Below are 12026 nucleotides of genomic sequence, written 5' to 3'. Positions count from 1 at the left end.
GGGGAGTAACGTGAAAGTCAGCTGTCTCCTCAGGTGTCAGTAAGTTGCCCAAAGCCAATTGTAGAAACCTGATGATGTAAATGTGGTTGTTACTGATATTTCCGTGCGAGGGGAGTAACGTGAAAGTCAGCTGTCTCCTCAGGTGTCAGTAAGTTGCCCAAAGCCAATTGTAGAAACCTGATGATGTAAATGTGGTTGTTACTGATATTTTCATGCGAGGGGAGTAACTTGAAAGTCAGCTGTCTCCTCAGGTGTCAGTAAGTTGCCCAAAGCCAATTGTAGAAACCTGATGATGTAAATGTGGTTGTTACTGATATTTCCGTGCGAGGGGAGTAACGTGAAAGTCAGTTGTCTGCTCAGGTGTCAGTAAGTTGTAGAAATCTGATATTACTCATTTATCGCCAATAGAAAGAAGTTTATCACACCGTTTAGTTTGCTCTTTTAGATGTTTCTGTACACAGTACTGTCGATAAACTTTGGTCGGAACCCTCCTTAACAAACAATTTCAACACTGTAATCACCATTATCAAAATGAAATACGTAACCTTTGAACAAGTATTTTGAGAAAACGACACCAGCAGACCAGTTAAGTGACTTATATTTAGGTCACACACCGAAACAGCTGCTACAGATTCAGTGATAGTGACGCTAACGTAAGTCACTCCATGTGCGTGTTTTACTTCAGTCCTGTAAACCTTAAGAATTACTTGAAACACTGCTTCAGCCAAAGTTTACTACACATTTTACAGAGGTGAGTTTGTTATTAACTTTATTTTTATCTTATCGAACTTATGTGTGTGTGTGTGTTTGTTTTCGAGCAGGCTATCTGCTGTATCTACGGCGGAGAATCGAACTCTGGATTATAGGATTATAAGTTATTAGACTTACGGCTGTCTTGTCGAAGGGAAACAATATAAAACATATATTAAGAAAGAATTAAAGTTTACAACGTTTCGGGAATCTGAGCATTTTTATTTTATTTTTTCTATTTTCGAAAGGAATGATATTACAAAAATCATGTGTTTTTTTTTTTTGTTGTTGTTAAACGCAAATCTGCCCAATGAGATATCTGGGATGAGACCACCGTAGGGACTGAACCCCGAATTGTAGCGTTATAAGCTCACCAGCTTAACGCTGGGCCATAAAAGGGCACAAAAGTTCTGAAAGACTCAATGTTTCCTCCTTTAGTATAGACTGTTAAATACATCTAGGCTTAACTGCGTTTAAAAGTCATTAATTAAAATGAAAACGGATTGTATCACATCCGCACACGGATACCAAGACATTTTAGGTGAACAAAAAATTACATATTTTGTAACTAGATACATATAACTAATGTTCGTGTTTTAAGTCAGTATATATTAATTTTAAATACAATAATTGTAGAATAAGAAATGTTTTTAATACTTTAACAAACAATGATATTTTCCTGGAATTACTGCATCTTTATAGCTTCATTTTTGGCAAATATTTCCTAAACAGTTAGGCCTGGTATGGCCTAGCGGTTAGGGCGCTCGACTCGCAATCTGAGGGTCGCCCCTTTTAGCCGTGAAGGCGTTATAATGTGACGTTCAATCCCACTATTCGTTGGTAAAAGAGTACCCCCAAGAGTTGGTGGAGCCATCTAGTGGTTTGTAAGATCATTTTTAGACAGTCGGTAGTTTGCTAAAACAATATTATCAGCACAAAAAAAATCGTGCTTTAGAAGTATAATGCAGGTAAGTCATTTATATAAATATGAGAGAAAAGTGGGCCTAGAATTGTTTCTTGAGAAATAACAGAAGGTATATGATTATATATATATACATAGTAGCCAAATATCTGTTACGCTCCGTATCTCCTGAAAGGTTAGTCGTAACAACAACAGATCAAGATGCTTCTTTTCAAGAGCACAAAGAACAGTATTAATTTATTGGAATTCTTCAAATTTTATATCGATAACGACATCGACCCATCGGTCTTCATATGTGCTTAATGGTTAGTAAGAAGAAAAAAAACACTTATTAGGAACAAAAAATATTTCTTTTTCTGGGGAATCTTCACGAAGAAATCGGGACTTCCTCCGCTGACTGACTGAAATTAATATTTCAAAGATGGAGGCATGAACAGCAAAAATGCATAAAGAGAGGAACGTGTTTGAGTATATATTTGTTGTTATTTGGTTTATATATATATTCATGTCGGTATTATACACATGCATGATTTTATTGTACCATGTCGAATAAATTGAATTGAATATCTCCCCTTTGACACTTCTTATAGAAATGACAATTGTCAAAAAAGAAACTACTTCGGTAGCGGTCTTTTCTTGCGACCAGTAAAATTATAAGGAACGGTGGCATCCAGCGGAAAAAATCTCCGCGGCTACTTGGCGAAACCGAGTGCTCTATTATGCTGGATACATTCGTTGTATCGAAACCCTAACATTTTTGCCAACAATGTATCGCAGTCGGTCTCATTTGCTTAAAAACAAATGCAATACAATTTTTTTTATTGAAATAAAACATGGCATGACAAAAGACGGTTATAAACGGCCTGCTAGACATTCATATTGCATATACACTCTGATCCAAGGGATTGAGTTCACATTTTATATTTATTCATCAATATCTTTAAAAAAACTACCGTTAAATTGTTTCAATGGGTATTTGCTAGTATTAATTATAACAGTCAACGATTTTTATAGTGATATTTTTTGTTTGTTTGTTGTTAGGCACACAGCTACACGATGGGCTATCTGTGCTTTGCCCACCTCAAGTATAAGCCCTCGGACTTATTGCTATCATTTAAATAATTCTCAAACCATTGCAGTTGGTCTGTAATTTTATAAATAGGTCTTATTATAGATATATTAAGATGTCTCGTATGGTTAACAACATGATTACAAAATTTGTCAAAATTTTTAATACTGAAATTTTCGTTTTTAGCAGTTGATGTATTAGATTCAATAAAAAATATAGCATCCCAAAATATCCAAATCATAAACTAAAGAAGATGAAAACAATCTATAACTACGTATATTAAGCTGCCACATAGATATAGATCACTTAGAAAATTTGTACTTATACTTGTTATCTAGAAACCAACAATACATGTCTGTAATTATGTTTGTTTGTTTGTTTTGATTTCGCAAAAGGCGGTGGGTGGTGATGACTAGCTGCCTTCCCTCTAGTCTTACACTGCTAAATTAGGGACGGCTAGCGCAGATATCCCTCGTGTAGCGTTGGTAAAAGAGTAGCCCAAGAGTTGAATAGTTGGATTGACCGTCACATTATAACGCCCCCACGGCTGAAAGGGCGAGCATGTTTTTGGTGGGACGGGGATTCGAACCCTCGACCCTCAGATTGCGAGTCAATCGCTCTAACCACCTGGCCATGCCGGGGCCTAAGAAAATTTTTAAATCAAAATATGCGAAAAATATATCTTATCAATAGGAAATATATTAACTTGTTTATTAAAAGCAGAAATAAGTGTTGGATTGTTTGTTTGTTTGTTTTTAATTAAGCTCAAAGCTACACAATGGGCTATTTGTGCTCTGCCCACCACGGGTATCGAAACCCGGATTCTAGCGTTGTAAGTCCGCAGACATGCCGCTGTGCCAATGGCGGGCACAAGTGTTGGAAGAATGTCAAATTCTCCGTGACTTGGGACGTTCAGAATGTATCAATTAAGAATACAATTTTTGTTGTTGTGTTAGTAAATGTATAAGACTTATTTACTAAAGCCAAATTGGCGCAGTGGCACAGCGGTATGTATTCGGACTTACAACGCTAGAATCGGGTAGCGATACCCGTGGTGGGCAGAGCACAGATAGACCATTGTGCTTAATTACAAACAAATCAAATTGGCGATATTTTCATATGTTTCATCCATGGTTGCCAGGCAACCCTAAATAACGTTACTTGCTAAAGGACAACCTTACAAGAGATTGCAATCTCTAGCTATGTTAATAGATAACTGAAACATCACATTATTTTTAAAATCGTTTTAAAATATCTGTAAACTACTCCAATCTTTTATCACACAAAAGAAAGCTTTTGAAAGTTCACTGGTGAATAAAAACTGGACTATTAACAAATTCAGACATACCAAGGTAAAACCAGCAATAACAGTGTATTCTACCCAAGGTAAAACCAGCAATAACAGTGTATTCTACCCAAGGTAAAACCAGCAATAACAGTGTATTCTACCCAAGGTAAAACCAGCAATAACGGTGTATTCTACCCAAGGTAAAACCAGCAATAACAGTATATTCTACCTAAACTATTGACACCTCTACGTGTGACGAAAAGCTTTTAGGTTTCATAGAACTCGTCCAAGGAAGTGAGCAATGGAGATTCACATATCTGCTTGGTTTCACTCTTTTGGAAACGTAGTAGTTGAGACAGGCGAAAACTGGAGATTGAAATAACACTTGAAGTCATTTCAATAGGCCTGAAAGATGTTCCTTGTGGCGATTAACCCTTTATCGTCCATGTAAGGGTTTTTTTCCATTACCGTAATAAAGGGTTAAGAATTATTATACACACACACATGACTCTGGAACGTAAGACAGTGGTTTAAACAATCCTAACCATCTTCATTGTATAATTCTACAAAGATGATGATAAAGAAGAGTTTTTCAAAACACGTATAGTCTCATGATATTGCGAGAGATGGGGGTGGCTCAGTCTTCAGTTTTTGGACCTTTAGAATGCTTGTATTCCTCTATCATGCTGAGTATTTCGGTCTAAATACATGTCTAAAAGAGTCTGGTTTTCAGAAGATACGTCATGCACGCCGGTTGCTGAAAGTAATAAAATAAACCGTTATTTGTCGAATATGGCGAGTTCCTAAATTAAGAAAAAAATTCAGAAAGTAATATTTGAAGAAACAATGAAAATGAGTAACATGCAGTGTATGGCCACAATGGCTTGAAAAGCTAAAAAATAACAACAAAAGTACAGACATAAAATCAAAGCAGACTTGATGCACAGTTATCTCATCAATTTAAACGTGTTCATCTAATAAAACTTGGAAATAAAAAAAATGGGATAAGAAGGACGACGACGTTTCACGTGAGAGTAAGTTTTAAGATGCCTGAGTACAATACACAATAAAAAGATCCAGATTTATAAATTGACCTCATATATGTAAATATATAACTATTGTTGGACAACGTGTTCAGTATTCCTGGTTGCTGCACAGTAACCAACAATCACAAGATTCAGTTACTAACCAGATTATAATGTGTTTTTTTAGGGTTATAAAAGTAATCCGTCGTGATTTATACTTGACGCCACAAGTCACCACAATATTAACGTCGTATCTTAATCACCATTATGTAAAGAGATTATTGCATTTTATCATTCTTAAGATGTAACGTTGCACTTTTTATCGCCTTTTTTTTTTCTTGTTTTGCTCGATGAATTTAATCATTGTTTCATTGTAACACAGAATAAAATAGTTGTTTAAATAACTCGCCAAAGACGCTGATGGAATCCTCATGTTTAGGGATAATATCACATCACCACATTTCAGTTCGATTTTAAAATTATATGGATATATCACTAAATAACAGGAAAGAAACCCCGTAGGAGTTTAGATCGGCCATAAAACATCGTTGGTGTGTTTTCGTTATTAGAAACCACTATAAAGCAGCGTTTCCCAAACTTTATCATCCACGCCTCCCTTTAATAAATATGGTTTCATACGCCCTTCTTTTTTCTTTTGTTTTTTAAATGAGTGAAAGAGTGAGTTAAATGATGAGATACAATACAAGGATACACATTAAAATTATATATGTGTTGTAGTAATTAACGATTATTATTACAAATAAAGAATAATAAAACGTTTAATTTTGCATTATTGTACTATTGACTCTACCCTTATCGCTCGCACTTCCAGTTATTTCACTCTAATAATACTTAATCACAAACTTTTCAAAACTAGATATCATTTTATATCAAATAATATATATACTCTAATATTCTAATGGTTAAAAAAAAAGCTCTTACAACTTTGACATTTTTTGTAACGAATTCAGTTTTCACAAGATAGCTGAGAGCTGTTCACAGTTGTCTTGGTAACTATATTTTACTTCATATCACATATACAGAAATACTCACTGACAGACTCGTCGGATCAGCGTGCAATCCCATTAAGGATTATGTACTGACACATTAACTTTTACTGGTTTCTGAAGGTAATCTAATCTGGCTGCAACAAACTGTTCTAATGTTGACAACACGCAGAGTTCAAGCAATACAAGAACAGCAAAAAAGAAAGAAAGAAACGAACTGGCTTTGTATTTGAAATGAAGCATTCACATAGAAATCGAAACATCGAAACTGCCCTCTGGAAGTAAATAAACGTAGAAGCGACCTGTCTGGAAACACATTTACCGAAACCACGAGTAAAATCAAAGGCACCAGAGACTGGGAAGAGGGGGGTGGGGAAACAAATGTTTGCCATTGCTCACACACTTTGAATAATCTGATCTAGGGTAAAATACGTACAAGGACGTTGAAAAAAACTACGTACTGAGAAATCTTAAACAACTATGTGGTACTGAACTGTCATTTTTCTCACGGTATAACCAGCTCAATCTAAATTGTCCGAAAACTTCGCCAAGGGAAGGGAGATACTACATTACTGAAAAGGGTTGTTTGAGATTGCAAAAAAAAAAAAACGGACTAAAATAATTGTCTCTGCATTGTATATAATGTATAATTACACTACAGTACTGTCGATATTCGATAACGTTTTGGAGCAAAACACGTGTCGTACTGAACCAAATAAAACATGGCCAGAGCCATAACATGGTTGCTCTCCCTCCCCACTCTTCCAAACCATTGAGAAAATACTTGGTCATACTGTATTTGGAGTTGAAATTAAGCATCAGAAGCTATAAACTCTCATATTTTCTCAAAATACTAAAAAAAGGAAATGTTGAGTTTACGATAAACTTGATGCTTCAATAAAATGAGCCTGGAATTCACACTAACCAAACCACATTCGTAACTGTTACAACATTTAATTGAATTCTAGCCGATTCATTTCTTGTTTATTAGCACCAGAAAGTTTTGCTCAAATAGCTTTTCAATATTTTAGTTTTGCAGTTACCGAGTTCTATGCAACATCACTCAAATGATGTTTATTTACTAAACTCATATTTTATTGCGGATTACCATGGTGTTCGTGAACTAATTATGTAATATATATATATATATATACAATAAAAGTTCTTACAATTCTACTTTCAACCTGTCGAAGGGGAGAGGAATTTTTAATAATGCTACAAAGGACGTAGTGAATCACCACTGCCAAACATTTCTTGCGAGGCGTATGTGACGTAGAGAAATCCATCCTCATCTTTGTTCTCACTGTAAACCTCTGCTAGAGTTCTGGACATGCTCGCCATGCTCTTGTTATCAATGAATAGGAAGAATGCCTGATTAGCACTCAGCTGAAGTCGATTCCTAAGTTATAAAATAAAAAAAACAAACAAACAACAAATATATATATGTAACTAATATTGTGGACGATTTGTAATTGAAACATTGTTGAATATTAAAAGAATATCATGAAGGTTTTCTAGCTCAAACGTTATTGACGAGTAAAGTAATCTTATTAAAGATTGCTAATTCAAACACTGTTGGAGATGAAAACATTCCTTGATCAAACGTACGCGTTCACATGTAAAAACAGATATGAAGAGATATACTGTGATGTTCATGTTCAGCTTAAACTTGTACTAATAATTTTTGATGAATTCTAACACAGTAATAGGTGGATATTTGAAATTCAAAGAGGATTTTGTTTATATACGACATCAAGGGTAACAAGTCGTCTCCGTCTATATATTCCTTGATTTAGAGTAATTATTTTAAACTAAAATACTAATCTGGATATTTATCGGTAGATCCTACAAACTATTTGAAATAATAGATGCTTTTTTTTGCACTATTGAATTCCAAAACTGTCTTCAAATAATCTGGATATTTATCGGTAGATCCTACAAACTATTTGAAATAATAGATGCTTTTTTTTTGCACTATTGAATTCCAAAACTGTCTTCAAACTACAGAGTTATTGAAACAAAATATTTGAATATTATAAACGCTTTAACAAGAATTCAGCAACCACCGACTAGAAGAAACGAGATCCAACAGTTCATAATATATTAAACTAACTCCCTGTCTCCCCAAAAAAGTCATCTATAGGATTAGAACCGTTTTCTTTTCAAATATATATATATATATACAATAGATAATTTTTAAAACTACGGCTAAATGATCTCGTATTGTATTATATAACAACATTTAAAAATATACTTTAAGTATCTTAATTTATATTATAAATATTGTGTTCTTTTTTTATTAGATACAACGTATATTTAGAAACTGGTGGATTGAAAGTAAGCTTACTCCTTAAAAAAATCCTGGTTGCACAACTGTAATCCGTCAAGTTTTTATAATAACCCCACATCCAAAACAAAATTAATATGAGTCCTCCAAATTTGTCAAAAAACTACCCATCCTTTCAAAAGTAGTGGTAATACAGTCTAACTGGTATCTAGTTTCAAAGAGAAGTGGTAACTCAGCCTAAATGATATTTAGTTTGAAAAAGCAGTGACAAAACAGCTAGTTAGTATCTAGTTTCAATAAGCAGTAGCAACTAGTTTATATTTAGTTTTAAAAGCTGTGCTAGCATAGTTTATCTGATATTCAGATTAAAAACCTGTACTGATACTGTATAGTTCGTATTTAGTTTAAAAAGCTGCGCCAACTTAGCTTAGTTGATATTTAGTTTAAAAATCTGTGCTAGCATAGCTTGGGTAATATTTAGATTAAAAAAACCTGTGCTGACACTGTATAGTTCATATTTAGTTTTAAAAGCTGCGCTAACTTAGCTTAGTTCATATTTAGTTTCAACGAGCATTTGTAACAGCCTAGTTTAGTTTCAGTTAATATGAATCTGTTGTGTTTTCAGTGAAACGCGTTCATGTAACGTTCACTGCCGACGAACCAAGAGAAATATATTCTCACAAACTTCTACTGATTATTAAAACAAACTAGCTTGTTTTAGGAAGTGATAAATGCTCAATAAATCTTAAATTTGTGATACCAAAGTCAACTGTATGAAATTGTGTGTGTACGCTTTAAATAAACACAAATTTTTACCGTAACACATACGTATATTCCTGCTATTAAATGTAAGAAAGACATAAGTAATTCGTTATTTTCTTAACAAGTTATAGATAATTAGCCTTGCCCGACCGGTCAAAAAATGACGGGTTGGAGTTTTGTAAAAAAAAAAATCCGGAGGCCTCCGCCCTTCCTTCAGCGAGCTTTGTTTACTAAACTCTTCTTCATCAAAAAAGGAAAACAATCACAGACTGGGAAAATAAGGACATTTTTCAAGTACACTATCAAAAAAAATTAAAATAAAAAATGGAGCAAACTTATATTAAAAATTTCACACACACACAAAATGACAACTAGCTTTTAAATATATATCAGATTCATGACTCTTACATGCATTTATGAAAATCATATCAAACCCTTATTCATTTTTTGTTTTTGTTTTTACTTTTCAGTATATTCTCCACATAATTAAAGAAGATGAAGCATCCAAAACCAATAGGCCTAAGGTTTATGATAAAAACTCTACCACAAAGTTTAAACCTAAATATTAATTTCAAGTATTATGATTAGATAAGGCTAATGACAATACGTTTGGGAGAAAGAAAGAAAAAAGTATTATCCAAAAAAGTAACATTAAAACAGAAAAACTTCAAGAATTATGGTCACTAACCTCTAAGTTAGATGTTTCTAAAACTCTCCAAGAACTTCGAAACGTCTACGTCATGCTAAGTGTATGCATAAACTATAACGCAAAACGATCTAAAATAAGTGGAACGTTCGAAGTATTATATACATATTTAAAACAAAAATATGAGATCATAGCTAAGCGACACAAAACAATGGACCATCACCAAACGACAACTGGTTTTTATATATAGTAGATACTTGCTACGCAGGAATTTGAAGTTGCAAGAGCTGAGGTCCCTATAATACATTTTTCTTTACCCTGAGAACGCTTTATAATCCATTGTCGTAGGAGGCAGTTTTGGAATGGTCAGGCTATTGCCACAGATAAAGAATGTGACACGCGATATGAGCAAAACACCCCATTTCTAGGGGGTTCTGGGATCATAGAAAATGTTGAAAATTTCATGCTATTAGATTGAATCTTGCGTAATTTAACTACAAATACTGCATACACATAACATAATGTATTGAATTAAAAGAAGCAAGTTTTAATACATACGTTGTAGCTATACATGCCATGAAAAAGTGGTTAGGCAATGGCCTGACTGGCTTTACCGCTTCCTACGGCCCTGAAATCATGTTTGGTTTTTATTTTTAAGCACAAAGCTAAACAATAGGCCATCTGTGCTCTGTTCACTGCAGGTATCGAAACCCGAGTTTAGCGTTATAAGCCCTAGACTCATCACTAAGCTACCTGAAAGCTATAACCTTATTAATTTGCTAATTTGTTTGTTTCAGATACTCGTACAATGTTACAAGGGCTATCTGCTCTAGCCATTGAGCTTATATACTAAAAACAAGGCAACCAATCAACAGCGCCCCCTGCCATCTCTTGGGCTACTCTAATCGAATAGCAAGTGTGATTTGACCGTCACTCTTTAAATGCATACACAGCCCCAACGTACTAAGCTCTTTTTTTTCATTAACGAGACGAGTTTGTTTGTTTGTTTCTTTTGAATTTTGCGAAAAGCTACACTAGGGCTATCTGCGCTAGCCGTCCCTAATTTAGCAGTGAAAGACTAGAGGGAAGGCAGCTAGTCATCACCGTCCACCGCTAACTCTTAGGCTACTCTTTTACCAACGAATAGTGGGATTGACCGTCACATTGTAACGCCCCCACGGCTAAAAGGGCGAGCATGTTTGGTGGGATGGGGATTCGAACCTGCGACCTGCAGATTGCGAATCGAGCGCCCTAACCACCTGGCCATGCCGGGCCCCTCATCTGTATAGAATTTGTTTTGTTTTTAAATCAAATATCTGTAGGTGATCGTTACTATCTAGGACAAGAGAAGTAGAAAAAAGGCTATGGTCACGAATAACAGCATTCTGTTAATTTAATGAAAATATTGTCACGAAGATTTGAACAAGAAGTTGTTAATGCAATACATTTTCGCAAGCCATAATTCCCTAACTTCAAAATAAAAGTTAGCTTTTTTATTGAAATACGCTCTTGATAATTTCAGTCATTCTATCAACACTTTTAAATTTTTGTTTTTTTTTTTCGTGCGAGGTCATAGCTGACCTGCCACATAAAAGTCTCGCTAAACATACGATGACCTTTTCGTGTAACAAGAACGCTGCGCATGGCTTGTCACGTGACAGTTGTTTGGATATTTTTAATGATAAGGCTACTTTAAAAAAACGAAACCTATACCTAAAAGGCGTTGTACTCGTATGTTAAATGCTTCGTTTAACAACTTAGCATCGTATTAAACAACACGGAATATTTTTAAAGCGAACGTTTTTCAGCTATAAAAACTAAAACTAAAAAATAACCAATTATATGTTTGCGCATATTTTCTATCCAGTAAACAGAACAAGCTAGATAAACATTTCTAAGCGTAGCATGATTTAAGATCAAGTTGAACCAAAACATGACGATTTTACGCTACGAGCACCACCGAATTACATCTCTAACACACTAAAAGCTAGACGTTACTCGCTAGCTGTAGGTACAGAACAACCAAAAGCCTAAGGATACAAGTAAAAACGCTAGTAGCATTTTGTTTATTTAGAATTAAGCACAATGCTATACAATGGACTATCTGTGCTCTGCCCACCACGGGTATCGAAACCCGGATTCTAGCGTTGTAAGTCCGCAGACATACCGCTGTGCCACTGGGGGAGGGGGGGGGCGGTAGTAGTAGTAAACTGACGAAACTAACAGTTACCCAAACTAACTATCCTGACGGCAAGCCCACTTTGATTCCT

General features: G+C 34.9%; 1 protein-coding gene and 1 long non-coding RNA gene across 2 annotated transcripts in view; one reads left to right on the top strand and one right to left on the bottom strand.

Annotated features, from left to right (window-relative positions):
* Nucleotides 1-3539: 3539 nt before the first annotated feature.
* LOC111085940 lies at nt 3540-4195 on the top strand. Its single transcript, XR_002610715.1, has 2 exons — nt 3540-4093; nt 4128-4195. It is a non-coding gene; the product is annotated as an uncharacterized LOC111085940 (long non-coding RNA).
* Nucleotides 4091-12026, bottom strand: part of LOC106460217 (microtubule-associated proteins 1A/1B light chain 3C-like) — a 31427-nt gene continuing 23491 nt past the window's right edge. The window contains exons 4-5 of the mRNA XM_013919901.2: nt 7231-7460; nt 4091-4786 (exon numbers count right to left, since the gene is read on the bottom strand). Of these exons, the coding sequence (XP_013775355.2) occupies nt 7277-7460 (184 nt within the window). The 3' untranslated portion in view covers nt 4091-4786; nt 7231-7276. The remainder of the gene's footprint in view (nt 4787-7230; nt 7461-12026) is intronic.

This window comes from Limulus polyphemus, unplaced genomic scaffold (assembly GCF_000517525.1).
Source record: "Limulus polyphemus unplaced genomic scaffold, Limulus_polyphemus-2.1.2 Scaffold730, whole genome shotgun sequence".
Lineage (NCBI taxonomy): Eukaryota > Metazoa > Arthropoda > Merostomata > Xiphosura > Limulidae > Limulus > Limulus polyphemus.
This window is presented reverse-complemented; position numbering and strand designations above follow the sequence as displayed.